The 17,373-nt window shown below is 47.0% G+C and overlaps 1 protein-coding gene across 1 annotated transcript in view; it reads left to right on the forward strand.

The window, feature by feature from the left end:
- The window catches only part of Vwf (von Willebrand factor), a 136,800-nt gene that overhangs the window by 7,107 nt on the left and 112,320 nt on the right, over positions 1-17,373 (forward strand). The window contains exons 4-6 of the mRNA XM_028754414.1: positions 7,766-7,868; positions 8,105-8,313; positions 12,663-12,787. Of these exons, the coding sequence (XP_028610247.1) occupies positions 7,766-7,868; positions 8,105-8,313; positions 12,663-12,787 (437 nt within the window). The remainder of the gene's footprint in view (positions 1-7,765; positions 7,869-8,104; positions 8,314-12,662; positions 12,788-17,373) is intronic.

Consider the following 17,373-nt stretch of genomic DNA (forward strand, 5'->3'; position numbering starts at 1 on the left):
AGAGAGAGAGAGAGAGAGAGAGAGAGAGAGAGAGAGAGAGAGAGAGAGAGAGAGAGAGGGAGGCACTGGGCATGGCTTGAGCATATGAAATCCCAGTGACACATTTTCTCCAACAAGGCCACACTTACTAGAACAAGGCCACACTTTTTAATATTTGTCAAGTAGCACTGTTCCCTAATGACCAAACATTCCTGTAGAGCCATTCCTATTCAAACCACCACAGACAGGTATATGAGAAACAAGGATCAGTGGCCTGGGTCACAGTAACAAGACAGGAGATGGCCAGAGACACTTTCAGGATGTGACAAGCTGTGGAAGCCATCCTGTACACTGGGCTGTGGGGTCTCACAGGGGCAGTAACTAGGGCGTGGTTTAGAAGAACAGAGTCTTCTCTTGCCCTGACTAGGGAGGCAGGGACAGGCCTGCCCCTCAGGTAACCACAATGTGTATCCTAAATGGAGCTCTTCCTACCTAGCCATCCTGGTGGAGAGGTACAGATACCCTACCTGGTGACTGTGGGCATTGGTGAGTCAGATTGGAATAGAAATGACAAGAGTTTTTGGACTTTTTTAAAAAAATGATTTTCTATTTCTATGTATGTGTCTGTGTATATGCTATGCATATGCCAGTGCCTGTAGAGACTTTGCAGTCGCACTTATGAATCACCTGACGTGAGTGTTAGGACTTGAACTCAGATCCCTGGAAAAGCAGCGCGTGCTCCTTCCTGCTAGGCCATCTCTCCAGCCTTGACACAAGATTTTTGACAAGGTTAACAGTATCACCTCTCTACCCTATGGCTTCAGATTTAGGGACGGAGATGCTGATGCCCCAGTGGTGGACCTGTCTGCCTTAGCGTTAGCTTTGTTCTCCTGTGGATCCTGCCTAGGGACAAGTTAGTAAGCAATACACAATGAATCTTAGGACCAGTCATAGACTTCATATTTTGGGCTGTGGGGACCCAGCCAGCATATCTAAAAAAGCCTCCCCTTTTCCCTACTCGAAGACAATTCAAACCACCTCCCTCCATTAAGGGGCCCTTATAGTCAAGGAAACTCAGGTTGTGTTGATACCTCTGGAATATGACCCCACCAGGAAGGCCCTCGTCTATGTCTCTGTTGCTGGGACATGATACCCTGACAAAGTCAAGTTAAGGAAGGGTTTGTTTTGGCTCACACCTGGCTATATGGGAAGTCACAGTGGCAGGAGCTTGAGATCTCTGGCCACAGAGCATCTCAGTTAAGAAACCGAGACCAACAGGTGCTCGTGAAGAAGATCTTCTCTCCTTTTTTGCTCAGGACCCAGCCCAGGAAAGGGTGCCAGTCACTGTTAGGGTGGGCTTTCCCATTTCAGTTAATTTAAGCAAGGCAATTCTTCTCAGGCACTCTCACAGGCCAAGCTAACCTAGATACTCCTTTACACAGGCTCTTTTTCTAGGTAGGTCTAGAGTTTATTACGTTGTGATGAGATCATAACACAAATCCCTCATGGCCTATGAGATTAACCATCATAGCCTCTTTGACTACTTGGCTCTGGTTAGCACTGGGCTCATCACAACAGGCTTATATTTCCAAGGACTCGGAGGCTATGCCATTCTGAGGAGATAAAAGCACAGAAAGAACCATACACTCATGTCCCTTCTCTATCAGTGTCCCCAGGGAAACAACAGTGTCTTTAGCCCCCTGGTCTTTATGATTCAGGTATGTGAGGCTCAGGTAAGATCAGCTCTTTGAAAACGTGACCTGTTGTACAAACTAAGTCTCAGAAGCATCCAGGTCACTCTAGGATGTCCTGTTATTCACTCATCAAAGAGTAACACACGACTGGGCCTCAGTGTGCTCCTGCCAAGGTCAGATTCTCTTTCATGGTAATTCCCTTCTTCACCACACAGGGCTGTAGCAGAGACCCAGTCTCATAGGTCACTCTTCCTGGTTTCAGTACCCAAGGGAGTTCTGAGATTGTTCTGAGATCCAGGGAGGGACCATGCATCTCCAGATATCCCTGTCGATTCCCAAATGTTTTGTGATTTTTTTCTCATGACAACTTGTTCTTGTCAAGGGTCAGCTTTCTGGAAGCTGTTAGAATCAGTTCTAGAGTGAATGCGCTTTACTGAAGATTGGCTGCATTTCCACCCCAATCCTACTGTGACATCAGAAGACCCGGTGGTTACTTTTCCCGTTGGTATTAGTGGTGTGTGGGAAGCAGGCTGGAGTAGTATTGGAGAGGCGACTGGAGTCCTGGGGTCAGGGGAAGGAACCTAGGCTTCGGACCCTGGGTTTCGTTTATAGGCCTAGGATTACCTTGTGCTCAATTGTTCTCCAGAGACATCCTGTTTCCTCGATTCTAAACCAGTTACATTCCTGTCTGGGTGTCTGTGGGCCTTGCTCATATCCTGGGTAAAGTGTTTCTGTCAGTGCACGAAATCCCTCTTGTGACTGGGGGCCCAAGCCAAGGTTTTGTGTCTTCCACAGCCAGTACAGGGGCCACAGAGAGCCCTGGGAGTCCCAGTTCCTCCTGCTTTTTTAGATCCTTCTCTTCCTAAGTCATGGCCACAAAATTGGTTCCCAGACTAGCCCAAGGAGAGCCATAACTAACCGGAAGCCTGCTCAGTCATCTCCATAGTACAAGATGTCCGAGAAAGACCCCCCAGGACTCACCGTGATGCAAGCAAACTTCCTGTATGCTTCTGATGGAGCGGGATGCCTCCTGCTCCCACCAACGGGGTGAGGGATGGCGGCTCACTACTCTCTGAGCATCTTGTACAGTAAATTTGAGGCCAGCTGAGAGCCTGAGAAGAACCTGGCTGGTTTGTCTTTCTTCTTGGGTGGATATCCAGCCCTTCTTTGCCCAACAATGCTAGGAAATACTACCTTGGAGGTTTGTGGTGTATGGGGCTTCCTTTTGGAGAGGTCCATGGACACTCTGAATGGCATGCTTTTCTAATGGCTGCACAGTATTTGCAGCAAGGAAAGAAGGGAGATGGACTAGAGGCCATGTAGAGTTCCCCTCGGTGTCAGTGGTTTGCTGAATCCACTGCACTGAGAGATCCTAGTTAGGCAGCTTTGTGTTGCAAAAGGACACTTGAGCTTGGGGATCAGAAAACCTGCATGCTGTGCTCCAGTGTCAACTAATAGTTCTTAGTCCGAGTGGTTTCCCCACCAGAGACAACTGGCAGTGTCTGGGTACCTTTTGGAAGATCACATCTGGAGTGTGTGCTATAGACATCTAGTGGGTGGGGCCTGGTTGCTGTTACTCATTCTGTTTGTAGTGGGTCCCACAGTGAAGTGTCCAGTCTCCAGTGACAACGGTGACAAGATGGTGAAATCAGATTATATATTTAAGCCTCAGTTTCTTCAACTTCAATCTACCTGGGCCTGGTGGTGTTTGCATATGATCTAAGTGCTTGAAGGAGTGAGGTGACCTGGAGTTCCAGCCTGGCCTTTGCTACTTAGATGCTGTCTTTTGAAAGGAAGGAAAGAAGGAAGGAAGGAAGAATAGAAGGAAGAAAAAAGAAAGGAAGGAAGGAAAGAAGAATGGAAGGAAGGAGCCATTTTAGGGTTTCATATGGTAGCGATGAAAACAGAAACTCTGTGTGTGTGTGTGTCTGTGTGTGTGTGTGTGTGTGTGTCTGTGTGTGTGTGTACTGGCTCATGAAAAAAAGGGTGTTTTGACTGTGAAACTTAAGAGCCACTCGTTCAGATGGTCTCAGAGATGGTCTCAGAGATTCCCCCCACCCCCCACCCCCCGCTCTCATAGTGTGTCCTTTTAAACACTTCCAAATCCACTGGCTCCTCCTGGTGTCGATGTGGCCAATGGCTCTGAAGTCTTCTCACCTTGTGGGATCAGGAGTTCCACGGCTACAGCACAGTTCTGTCTTCACTGAAGGGCACAGCGCTAAACCTACCCCAGCCCCTTCATTGTTAGTTTCCATTTGTCTCTGAGTGGGAAATGGGGTCTGGTTATTATAAACTATCCACTTCAGGATCCCAAATTCTAGCAGTAGGTGAGCATCCTGGGTCACCAGCTCTGTCTGACCTGCTCCTACTTACATCCGGCCCACCTCGACACTACTCGGTGAGCTGTTCCCTGAACTTCTTAACTCTGGTCTTTCCTGGAGCCCTGAGCAAGTCCTTCAAATGTTCTGTGGTGTTTGGTTGATCTCAGGGAGTCCTGTGGAGGGGAGAGGAAGGATTGGAGGAACCAAAGGGGTCAGGGACACCATGAGAACACCGCCCACAGAATCAACTGACCAGGGACTCATGGGAGCTTTCAGAGATCAGGGAGCCTGCAGAGGTCTGACCTAGGTCCTCTGCATATGTGTTATGGCTGAGTAGCTTGGTGTCCTTGTGGGACTCCTAACAGTGGGAAAGGGGCTGTCCCTGACTCCTTTGCCTGTCTGTGGGACCCTTTTTCTTCTGGGTTGCCTCTTCCACCCTTGATATGATAGCATGTGCTTGTTATGCCATGTTGGTTGATGGCCCTGGGAGTCCTGCTAGGAGAGGTGGACAGTGGCTAGGTCTTGCTGGGGAAGGAGGGAGTGTTGAGGAGAGACTGAGGGGAAGGGAGTGAGGGGAAACTGCAGTCAGATCTAATATATGAGAGAAAAAAAAATTTTTTTAAAAAGGTTCAATGTGAAGGGCAGGTGACTCTCAGGGTCACCCCCGAGGGATCCACTCTCCACAGCTTTTCGCAATTTTTTTTTTTAAGGTTTATTTGAGACAGGGTTTCTCTGTGTAGCCCTGGCTGTCCTGGAACTCACTCTGTAGACCAGGCTGTCCTTGAACTCAGAAATCTGCCTGCCTCTGCCTCTCAAGTGCTGGGATTAAAGGTGTGCGCCTCCACTGCCAGGCCCATAGCTTTTATTATACAAAATTAGTTTGTCTCCTTTCCTGTCACATTACAAGTAAGGTAACTTTGAAACAACTGGCCCACTTTTCCTTTTGTTTTAGACAGAGTTATGCGATGTCACTTAGGCTGGTCTGGAACCTGTGATCTTCCTGTTTCAGCTTCTGCTCCAGGATCATGCACCTCACTTTATCTCTACTTTGTTTTCGTTTCCCTCAGGCTTCTTTCCCTTGGTCTATGAAACTGACCTCACTTCCTTCTCCTTCTCTTCCTCCTCTTCAACGAGTGCCCCCTCATTCTTCACTCTTCTCTTGGGGAGGACAAGAGCTCTCATGCTCCCCAGCATGGCTTTGGGGGTTCTTCTTGTTTGATTTTCTTCTTCTGTTGCTGCTGCATTCGGGGCTAGCCCAGCAGCGACAGTGACCTTTCTATGGTATCTCTGAAAGAAATATACTTGTTGGTCCAGATCTGTGTGGTGATGGCACCTCCCTAGCTGCCCAGGTGCTACCTATGTACCCGCTAGCACTGCCCCTAGCCACAGTCTCCCTGGCTCATGTGTTCCCAGCTACCTTTCCTGAGTCTCCATTGGAGGGAGAGCTTATAAGAAGGGCACACCTTCAGGGAATCCCTTCATGTTCCCAGGAGAAAGGTGTCTTTGGCACCTGGTGAGGTTTCCCAGGAAACAGAGATGAACCATCTTTGTCTGCCTTCACTGTAATGTTGGGGATGCAAGGGAAGAGCAGACTGAGGAGGAGGCAAGCTGGGGTCATAAGGGTCAAGGGCATCTAAAGGGAAGGAGCCGAGGAGGTCCTCACTGCGCCTCAGAGCAGGCCCTGTTGGTGTGTGGTGTTTGGAGCGCAGGCCTCAGGCAAGCCTAAAATGGGTTTTGGCTTTGAACCCACAGTAAATGCCTAGGGACAGAGCAATCCTTGAGAGGATTTGCACCCTGGAGCCTGATGCTGTTTGTCTTCTAAAAATCATCTTTGTACAGTCATTTCCCAGTGCGTAGAAAAGCTAAAGTAATAGGATATCCATGCACTTACACTGAAACTCTACTGTGACTGTTGTCTCTGTCTGTCACCTACGGTCCTGCTGCCTGAGATTTACTCTCTTAGAACTAGTCTCAAAGCTGAAGAGATGGTTCAGCAGGCAAGAGCCCATCCTGTGCTTGCAGGGAACACACGCACATCTCCACCCCCAAACCTCGAACACATACATGTAATTAAAAAATATCGTTAAAAAGTATGTTCTTAGTAAAAGTGCAGAGCAGGCGGGACCTCCGGCTTAGACCTGTGGGACAGGGCTGAATGAGGACACTTAGGAGATTGGGGCTGGTGTTATTTGCTATTCTAGAATCGTTCTGTAAAACCGAGTGCGCATGCGCCGAGTGGAGGAAGGTGGGACCCCAGGCTGAGACGGGCTGAGACATGGAACTCAGTGATGAGCCACCGTCAGTTGATTTCCTGTGGACATTAAAGCAGCTTCTGGCTATTTAGGGATATTTTCTCTCCTTCCTCTCTCTGTCCCTCCATCCTTCCATTCCTTCCTCCTTCCCTCCCTGTGTCTCAATCTCCTGCTTCATTAATTTATGTGTTTATTTATTTATTCACGTGTGCATGTCTGTGCCACAAGCATGTGTGGAGGTAAGAGGATTACTTGTGAGGGTCAGTTTTTATCTTCCTCCATGTGGGTCCTGGAGATCCATCTCAGGTTGTCCTGCTTGGCAGCAAGGAAAGCTTCACCTGCTAAGCCATCTCAATAGCTCTCTCCTGTTTTCTCAGGAGGTCGGGAGCACATCCCACTTTCCTGCTTGGTAAGGTTTTGGTTTGTTCTGTTGAGCTTGGTGTAGAAGCTCGGTCCAAACTGATGGTCCTTTGTGTTTAATGAGTTTGGCACCTCTATTTTATCCTGGCTGTGTTGTTACTAGGCTCTGCAGCGCATGGCCACTTCAGGAGTGCAGAGGCTCACTTCAGCGGTCCTGACTGTGGTGGTAACAACTCAAATCAATAGATCCTCTCCAGTCTTCTGTGGACATGGCTCCAAAGGCTTCTTTGCTAAGGAGCTAGAGACTACTTCACCAACCCTCTAGGAGAAGATGAAGACCTACTTACTCATTCCCAAGGCTAGTCTCCCACCTGATCTCCATGCCCTGTCCTCTCAGGCTCCCTAAGGCCCACAGTTGAGCCGTCTCCACTGGCTTCCCTTCTTACGTCCTCCAGTTTCTCTGTTCCCAGGGCTCTGGACTCAGGTTCTCCACTGACCCCTCAATTTCCTGTATCTCCTACACAGTCTGTTATCTTTGAACACCAACAGCCTGGACTTTGTGTTTCTTACAGATTAGTTTTGGGTTGATAAACTTTCAGAGCACCGTGAAAAATGCCTGTGTTTGCCCCTCACAGCCAGACCATTGGCAGAGGGCATTTTACCGGGTGTGTGTGTGGTGTTTGGCCATACAAATGTCACCAATGGAGATATCAGTAATTTATTGATTTCCGTCTACAATTCCCCCCACACTCTTTACATTTCTCATGGGAAACCACGTGCAGTCAACAACGGGACTCAAGTCTCCATTTTAAACAAACGTCACATAGATTCTGGCTTAGATTCTCCTATGATGACAATACTGTGTGTGACAAAAGTACTGGGTACCTACAGCTCACTCTACTTCTGTTTGTGCCTATACAATATGGGTCTTATTTTTACACCAAGATGATGAACTCCCAGAAGGACATGGCTATGCATATGAGAGTCCACTGAGGGCCATGTATCAGCCCTTAGTACTTACAAAGAGTCAGATGAGGGATTTTCAGGGATCTTTGTTGCTTTTTGGTTGGCTCTTTCAGGAGAAGTTTTCCATGGAGATTACAAACACGTAGTAATAGATTTATTAATTTTGGATGGAACTTTTTTTTTTTCCTTTCAGGAAACTTCCAAGATGGCAAAAGAGTGAGCCTGTCTGTGTATCTTGGGGAGTTTTTTGACATCCATTTGTTTGCCAATGGCACAGTAATGCAGGGGATCCAAAGGTAAGTCAGAAGCTCAGGTGTCCAATTGCAAAGGACCCTGGAGCCTTTCTCACACATTTTTCACTCCATCATAATTTAAATATAGAAACTGAGGCCTAAAGGGCCAGGTCTCTGCAGCACTGGTCCAGAACCTTGATCACTGTGCTTCACCGTCTGAAGCCTGTCACACAGGCTTGGATAGGGAGGTTGGGGAGATACTAAAATTGCACTCAGTGAGCTTGCCCTTTGCCCTCCAGCATCTCCATGCCCTATGCCTCCAACGGACTCTACCTAGAACGAGAGGCTGGGTACTACAAGCTCTCCAGTGAGGCCTTTGGTTTTGCGGCCAGAATTGATGGTAATGGCAACTTCCAAGTCCTGATGTCAGACAGACACTTCAACAAGACCTGTGGGCTGTGTGGTGACTTTAACATCTTCGCTGAAGATGACTTTAGGACGCAGGAGGGTAAGCTGTCTCTTCAGAGTATCTGGAGCTTTCGGCCTGCTAATTTACTGTCTACTGACCTTTATTCATGGTCCATTGATTCTATGTTTCATAATTTTGGATTGTCAGCTCATCTTTAGAAGGGTTTTGTGTTAAATTTGCACTCTGCCTTGCATTATCGATTCTCTTTCTTTCTCTTTTTTAAAAACATTTTTCCGGACAGGGATTCTCTGTATAGCCCTGGGTGTCCTGAGCTCAGGATAAGAGGGAAGAAAATCTCTCCTGAAAACATGGAGTAAGGAAAAAGCTTCGGGAGGGTTTGAGATTCAGACTTAGGTTTCCTTTAAGATTAGTAGTCAGCTGGGTGTGGTGGCACATGACCTTAATCTCAGCACTCAGGACACTGACAGGCAGATCTGTGAGTTTGAGGCCAACCTGCCCAGGTCAAGGAAACAAACTTTTGTTTTTCTATTTTTCATAGTAGGTCGGGTTTGGTTTTTTTTGTTGTTGTTGTTTGTTTTTGTCTCTCTCTTTTTTTTTTTTTGTCGGCTTTCTCTGAGGACCACACCTTCACAACAGGGGTTTAGCTCCACCTCTCTCATCATGCAAATCCAAGATGGCTGCCCTCAGCCTAACCCTTGGCAGCCAGCCCACTTGTCTGTTCTTCCCGGTTATCTTTGTTAGTCTTCCTCTTCTCCTCCCCTCATTTCTCTTTCTCTATCTCAGAATTCTGTCTACTCTTTCTGAAGTTATTTGTGGCATCAATAGAATGTTGGTCCATTGTATTATGTATGTACGTATGTATGTATGTATGTATGTATGTATGTATGTATGTGTATATATTACACACACACACACACACGCACACACACACACACACACACATTTAAATATGACTTACACTATGGAAAAGAAAGTGATATTTATTGGCAGAAGTTCAGTCTGTGGGGTTATTTTTGGAACCACCTCCAGAAAGTGAGTCCAGCTCTCAGTTCAGACCCAACACTACTTGTCCTCAAACAATTAAGTTTGTTTTCTGACTTCTGAGAGTCTCAACTTGTTTTGTTGTTTGATCTCCGAGTCCCCCCTTTAAATAATAATATTTGTAATTCTATCTCTTGGACATCCTTTGCCTTGCTTCATATTTAGCCATAAAGTTTCATACTATACAAAATCAGGGCTGAAAGATTTTTGAGATCACCTAGTCTGACTTTTCCTGTACAAATAAGAGGGGAACAGCCCTGATCTCATTGGTTGGTAGAAGGAACTTTCTCATCCCCATGAGATTGCTTCTCTACCTCTTTCTTAAGATGTCCAAGCCCACTCAATGTGATTGGGTACCAAAGAGCATCTGTCACAGCATCCAATACACAGTGGACACCATATAAATTTCAGTTCTCACCACTGGGCTACCCTGGTCTATTAGTTTCCTTTGGCTTCCAGCAACAGATGGATTCCTTTACAGTTCTGGAGACTAGAGACTTAATCAAGGCCTCGGCAGGGCAGTGCTTCTTCTCCAAGGAGGGGACTTGTTCCTTGGGTCTCCAGTTGCTGTTGCATCCCTTGACTCGTAGCTGTCATTCCGATCTCTCCCCTAAGGGTATCTCATCTGGTTTCCCTCTACTTGTTGATAAAGATACATATAGCTGTACACAGGACCCCTCAGGTAACCCCAGAGAAGTGCCTCCTCCCAAGACCTTTAGTTGAGTCATTTAATTTATTGTATATTGTATATAGAATATTTTTAATATGAGCACATCATTGAAGAAGGACTTTCTCTTCTGTTCATGAAACCAAATAATTATAAAGCCCCCCCCTCTTTCCATACAAGCAGTTTATTTTATCCCTACAGGTACTCCTTGACCTTAAATGACCTTTCTAGGTCTGGCTATGTAAGAGATTGTTCACCTCAATAGTACAAAAATAACAGACAGAAATTACTACCACAATAAATATTCAGCAAGACTATCTGGAAGAGCCTTTGGTCAAGGCTATGTAGGTCTTTAAGTTCCCTGTGGTAGCCAACTGCAGCATGGACAATACAGGCACAAAAGCACCTGGACATTGAGAATGAGAACCTGGACGAGAACCTGACTGGGGCAGGGGTGGGGTGGGGGTTGGAGGGGATCATAAGACTCATGTCACATCCTTACCTTCATCCCACACTAATGTTCTGAGCATCCAGAATCCACTGTAGCTGAAGGCGGAGCTAAGACACATACTTGTGCTCTTAACAAAGGAGCTCACAGTTGAATGCTAGCTCAAAAGTCATAGAAGGTCAGGGCTGAAAAGGAACCCAAAGAAAGATAAGAGTTTTTCTGGAGAGTTGCCTGGGGTGCCAAACACGGAGAAGGGCACACCCTGCCAGGCTGGGATGGGGAAGGAAGGAGAGCTACTCAGAAAGGTTGGTTGTTCTTGGGCTCTGTGTCCAGGACTAAGTGGAGAGAGTTGGCATGGTAAGAATGAGTTGGTTGCTGGGCTTGTCTCTACGACAGAATATCTGAACCAACAAGTCAGAGAAGAAAGGACTTATTCTGAGCTCACAGTTTCCGAGATTTCAGCCCATAGTCCTCAGTCCCATTAGCTCGGGGCTTTGCGGCAAGGCTGAGCATCACGGCAGACAGGGAGGTATGGTGGAGGAGGTTGCTCATTTCATGGCAGACAGAAAGCAGGGGAAAGGAACACACTCTAAGTGACTTCTTTCCTCTGACCAGGCTAAGCTTCTATCTCCGAAAGTTTCCAGACCAAGCCTTGATCACATGAGATTGTGTGCGTGGGCATCTTAGATTAAAGCCATGACAAGGGAGGAGGAAAATGGTCCATACAGAAGGGGAAGGGGATGCCAAGGCATGGGGAAGTGGTGTCACCTGCGTTATCTTTCTTTTTAAATATAAAATTTACCCAACCACTGTTTTTGAGGATTTCATATGTAAGATGTATACATTATTTCTACTTTCCCTTTCCCCTCCCCCTCCAACTCCTTTTGTGTGTCCCCGACTCAGTTCCTCCTATGACTTCTTCTTTACTGTTACACTCATACTCTTGAGTACACACACACACACATGCACACACACACACACACCCTGCCCCCGCTGAGTCCATTCAGTGTTGTCCATGTGTGTATTGCTTAGGGCTGACTACTCATGACTGAATAGCCTATGGGGGACTCATTCTTAGAGAAGATTGAGTCTCCCTCTCTTCCGTCGCGTCTTCATCTAAAGGTGGGACCTGGACAGGTCTCCTCTCATCCGTGTTGGCATGCCACTGGTGTCGCTGCCGTGCTAGTCTTGTTTAGGCAATCGTGCTTTTGAAATCTCAGGGGTGCAGCTTCTCTGTCTTAGACAGAAGACACCAGCTCACAACAATCTTCCTGGTTTTCTGTCTCTTCCAGTCTTTCTGTTTGCTTTCTGAGAAATTAGATGAGTAAGTTGGGGTTGGGTACCTGTCTTTAGTCAGTGTTTCTATTGCTGCGAAGAGACACCACGACTATGGTGGCAACACTTCTTTTTTTTTTTTTTTAATTTCTTTTTTTTTTTTTTGAACATGAAATGCTTTTTTATAGCATGTTTTACAAGGGGAGGGGGTAAGAGGGTCCAGGTGGTGGAAAAGTACAAAATCTTCTTGGCCTGTGCCTTGAAACATGTCATGGTCTATATGGTACACTGCCTTGAATTATGATCTACCTGCAGTTCTTCAGAAGATAAGTGGCAACACTTCTAAGGAAACCATTTAGTTGGGGCTGGCTAGTTTCAGAGGTTCAGTTCATTATCATCATGGCAAGACATGGTGGCATGTAGGCAGACATGGTGCTGGAGAAGGAGCTGAGAGTCCTACATCTTGATCCACGGGCAGCAGGAGACTGTGTGCTACAATAGGCATAGCTTGAGCATAGGAGACCTCAAAGACCACCCCATCAGTGACACATTTCCTCCAACAAGGCCACACCTAATCCAAAAGGCCACACCTCCTAATACTGCCCCTCTCTATGGACCAAGCATTCAAACACATAAGTCTATGGGGCCATAGCTATTCAAACTACCACAGTGCCCCATGGCCATCTGTTCTCTGCATTTTGACTAGTTGTGGATATGATCTCTGCTCCACAGAGAAGCTTCTTTGGTGATATCCTCATCTTTCATGTCACCTCCTTCATTGTAACTATCCCTCTGTTCCTTGTCAATCACTTGCTGAGCTCCACTGTCCATGCACTGTGCTGTCATGCTGAGCACTGTACGAAATGCCTGTGGTCCAAATGCCTGAGTTCTAATCTAGGAGTTTGATTCAGGTCATTAACTGGCCAATAGCTTTCATGCAGAAGTCTTGGTACAGGCTTAACCAAAGCATCATCTCTTGGAAACCTTTCTCTACAGGGACCTTGACTTCAGACCCCTACGACTTTGCCAACTCCTGGGCCCTGAGCAGTGAAGAGCAGCGGTGTAAGCGGGCATCTCCTCCCGACAGTAGCTGCAACAGCTCCTCCGGGGACATGCAGCAGGTGGGTACAGTCTGGCCTGGATGTACTCTAGATGGTTTGTGACTTCCAGAGTTAAGGCAAGAGACTCAGGATCGTGGTTTCTTTCTCCCTTCAGGGGTTGAGTGAGAAATGGGTCTCTGTAGCTGTTCATTATGAGGTGCTCATGAGTCTTTTTAGATTGAAAACTTATTTCAGCTAGAATTTTGTCTAATTCTAATATTTTCCTTAGCCTTGTACTTTCTTTAAAACTGGGTAAGTATAGCCAGTGTGTCCACCACTTTGTGAGGCAATAGCAAAATACATGGTGCGGGACAAGGGTGATTATTACAGTTCTGGAAGCTGGGAATTCCAGAGTGATGGTTCTGCTATCTGTTCTCTGGTATAGGTACTCCTGCCTTGTGTTGTACTTATATTGTATATAAAACAGGTACTCCTGTCTGATATTGTCTAAGAGCAAAAGAAGGGCTGCCCGCCTGTATCATTCTACTTACCAAAGGGATGCTTTTATCACTCTAGTTACAAAAGGCTCACCCACATCACTCTACCTGTGGAAGGACAGCCAGCATCCCCCTGACTGCAAAAGGATTGTCTACATCACTCTACCTGTAGATCCCTCCTTCTTCTGGAGCTAGATATCACACAGTTCTACAGGTTCCTTTTAGCTCGTAAATTCTTTATTGTGAATGTGGTTGTTATAGTTAATAGGTCTCAAAAATATTCAATATGCATGGGACACATACTTTAGGTGGAGTTAGCTTGGGATTATAATGACCTCTCCAACAATAATAACCCAGAATTCTTTGCTGATAGAAGCCTAATTCACCCAAATCTGCACATAAGTAAGCGGATCTACCTCTCCTATGTCAGAAACAACAATAGACACTAACAGAGTAGCTTAGCATGAGAAAGCTTCAGTAATAGCTGGTTACTCATCTAATGAATCTTTGTCATTTTCACAAAACACCTTGAATCAAAATACTTCAAATCCAGGAGCATGTCAGACTCAGGAGAATATCCTGGGCGGATGCTAAATTGTAGCAGCCCCAACTCTTACGCCTACAACTTCCAACTTGTAAACAAACACATCCCAAAAGCCATTTTGCCCTTGCACTTCCAGTGATTCATCCGTGCAAGGCCTGTTGGGGAGCTGCTGCCTGGCATGTGGCCATGGTTGCTAACCAGGCAGACTAAGCTCCAGACTGAGCACCAAGAGGACTGTGCTTTGTGCAGAAGGGGGATTTCCTCTTTCCCCTGATATTTGTCCTTTCAGGGTTGAACCATTAAGATTTTCTCCTCTATAGTTGTGTGTGCTGGTTGGTCATTTTTTTCTCGACTTGATACATATTAGAGTCACCTAGAAAAGGGAACCTCAGATGAGGAATCGCCTCCATCACATCCACCTGTGTGCTTGGAAAATGAAGTGGCCAGCACATCCACGCATCCACATAGGCAAGTGAGAGAGGCAAGCCTTAATCTAGGGATGCTTGACCAACAGACAGATTTCAAAAGAAATTCATCCAAGGTACCGGGCACAAGAGACTTTTCTCAGTTCCCCCTTTGTGTTTCTAAATTAGAGTTCTGTTGTTGGTTGGTGGCGATCCCTCCCTCCAAGGCAAGGCTGAGAGCAACAGGTCCCGCAGAGCATATTTTGTTTTGTTTGACTTTGTAAACACAGGCTGCAAATAGCAAGGGCTCCACAGATGCTTCTCACCCTCTGAGTATCAGGGAACAATCTCTTTTATGTGGTGTTAGTGGGAGGTGCAGACAGATTTTTCCAGGAGAGAACCTGATACTGAGGTTGAGTTGAGGAGGGAAAGACTGGGTGTTTTGTTCAAGGAAGACAAAGGGCAGACGCAGCTTTGCTAAATCTGTGGGGACACATTTTAAGGCTCCAGCTGCATGTCCCTACTCACTTTGTCTCCTGGGTGCATTAACCAGTGTCCTGGGGACAGCTTAAGAAACTGAGTACGTGGCTCTTGGTTCAGGACTGAGACTCCAAACACACCTCCCTGAGGCACAAACTCCTTCAAGCCCAGCACACAGTGTTTCAGTTTGTTTACCTAGAGAACTGTTTTCTGCCCTTAGCCAATCAGACCGTGTTTGCTCACAACCGGGGATCCCTCATTGGCTGGGATGCACAGTGACTCATCTCCTGGGAGGTGATTAACGTGGCCTCTTTTATCTTCTTGTCCACCCCCCCGCGTACCCCCCCCCCCCGCCCCTCTGCGCTGGGCCCCGTGCTTAGAAATTGGGTCTGGTAACTGGGAGTCTTTTATCAGCGGATGGCCTTTGGTTTCAGGAACCAGTTGGAATGGTAGAGCGTTCTTGGGGAGGCTGCACTGTCAGAACAGTCACCCCTCTTTTCTCCTGATTTTCGTAGCTCTTTTTGAGAGCCTGGTCATAATTCGTATACCTTGGGGAGGAACGTTAGCCTGTTGTACCAACAGACCCAGAGCTTCTATCCACTGGGACTGATAATGGCTTGTTGGATCGCATCGTTTGCAGGTCTATTTATTTATTTATTTATTTCCAGCTGAGCCTGGAGCCTAAGCCATAAATGCTCAGATTAAGTGATGCGCATTTGCTTACAGCTACCACGCAATGCATGTTTTTAGAAAGACCCTCAGCCTTTCTCTTTTTAAAAAATTAAGTCTTGGGAGCAAGGCAGGGGTTGGGGAAGGGCTGAACTTCACAAGGGGATGGTACCCTGGTCCTATGACCTGTCTGTAATTTGAAGCCCAAAGCCCCATAGGGTTGCTGTTAGCCCACAGAGTGGCCATACTAGCTATGAAAAAGACACCCCTTTCCCACAGCGATCTCCGGTCACTCATGGAAACCTGCTACAGTGAACATGACCACTGCACGTCACACAATATACGGATCTGCGGGTGATGAGATGGCCCACTATGTAACTGGTAGCCTCTTGGCATATTGCTGTTGGGCCTAGTGTAGCCCGGAGCACGACACTTGGTGGCTTTGGCCTAGCCTGAGAGATCCAGTCACCAAAGCCATTATTACCACCCTCAGGTCACATTCCCCAGTGTGACAAGACTGGCTCCTGCCTTTGCCACTGCTGTCAAGATTGTGAGGACACTTACACACTCGGCATCAAGAGATCTCTCTCTGTAATTCCTAAGAGTTGGTCTTCACGATGACCAGTCGTGATTAGGAAGCCTGAGTGTGGTTGTTGCTAACTTTCACTTGAGTCACAGCAGGGGAATAATCCAGTGGCATCCTCCTCCTCAGGTGGGCCAGGATCGGGAGAAATGGATTTTTATCAATGTTAGGAATCCCAGGCTCACAAACACTCAAGAGTTGGATGAGAGTCTCGAAGTTACCGATTCATCCCCCTGCCCCCTGCCTGACGGTGCTCCGCAAACAACAGCCAGATGGGCCGATGTGTTCTGATCTTGGCTTTAAGAGTCAAGGCCTTGGAATAGCCTTGCTGGGGTCTTTCTGGCCGTCATGCACAGCTCAGCTCTGGCCAGCTCCCCAGCTTCCTGAGAGAGCACACTCCTCTCATTTTATGCTCCTTTGAAGTTAGCGCTCTGTGTGTCCATCTGTGTTCCTCAATACTGGAGTCCAGGGCCCCTCTGGTCCAGTTGCTCTGGGCTGGTGTGTGAGCCCTTACCCATAGTCCTTCAGTACTCCACAGTAGCTCCACACTTTCCACTGTCACCTCTGAGTTTGGTGTTTATTATGGGAGCACATGACATTTTTTTTTTTCTGTGCTGTTTTTGTCTCAGCTTTCACCACCTTCCATTCCGGAGAATGTTTTCTTTCTCCTCCGGGACAAAGTGTGGCTCACCCGTGACTTCTCTTGTCCTCGGGAAATCACCTGTCGTATGGGCTAATATTTGCAAAACTGTCGTTGACGTTCAATGACCATAGCACATCTCCTCAATAGCCTGGAGAAGCACACAAAATGTCCATCCTGTTGGAGGACAGAGCAATTTGCTCTGCATGTCCTGATTACACAGTTGTTTATTTGCAAGGGTGGGCCTGTCACTTCTCGCTCTATCTAGATGGAGCCGGATGGGGAGCCGACAGGTGTGTGTGGGAGGGTAATTTCATCAAGGAGTTCGGTTTGGAGTAGGCTCTTAGCAATTGGAACAGCCATTCGTTTGCCTGCTAGGGATTTAAAGCCGTTGAATTTTTATTTATTTTTAACTTTTATTTGACGTGTATGGGTGTTTTGCTTGCATGCGTGTTGTTACACCATGTGCATGCCTGGTGCCTAAGGAGGACAGCAGGGTTGTCAGAGCCCCTGGAACTTGAGTCACAGATGGTTGTGAGTCATCATGTGGGTGCTGAATGGGGCATTTAGATCTGGGTCCTTTGGAAGAGCAGCCAGTGTGTTTAACTACTGAGCCATCTCTCCAGTTCCAATTCAGAAAGAGTTGTAAGAGAGTCTGGCCGATACCGGGCAGTGGTGGTGCACGCCTTTAATCCCAGTACTTGGAAGGCAGAGGCAGGTGGATTTCTGAGTTCGAGGCCAGCCTGGTCTACCGAGTAAGTTCCAGGACAGCCAGGGCTACACAGAGAAACCCTGTCTTGAAAAGAGAGAGAGAGAGAGAGAGAGAGAGAGAGAGAGAGAGAGAGAGAGA

The sequence above is a fragment of the Grammomys surdaster genome, unplaced genomic scaffold (assembly GCF_004785775.1).
Source record: "Grammomys surdaster isolate TR1022 unplaced genomic scaffold, NIH_TR_1.0 126013, whole genome shotgun sequence".
In the NCBI taxonomy this organism is placed as follows: domain Eukaryota; kingdom Metazoa; phylum Chordata; class Mammalia; order Rodentia; family Muridae; genus Grammomys; species Grammomys surdaster.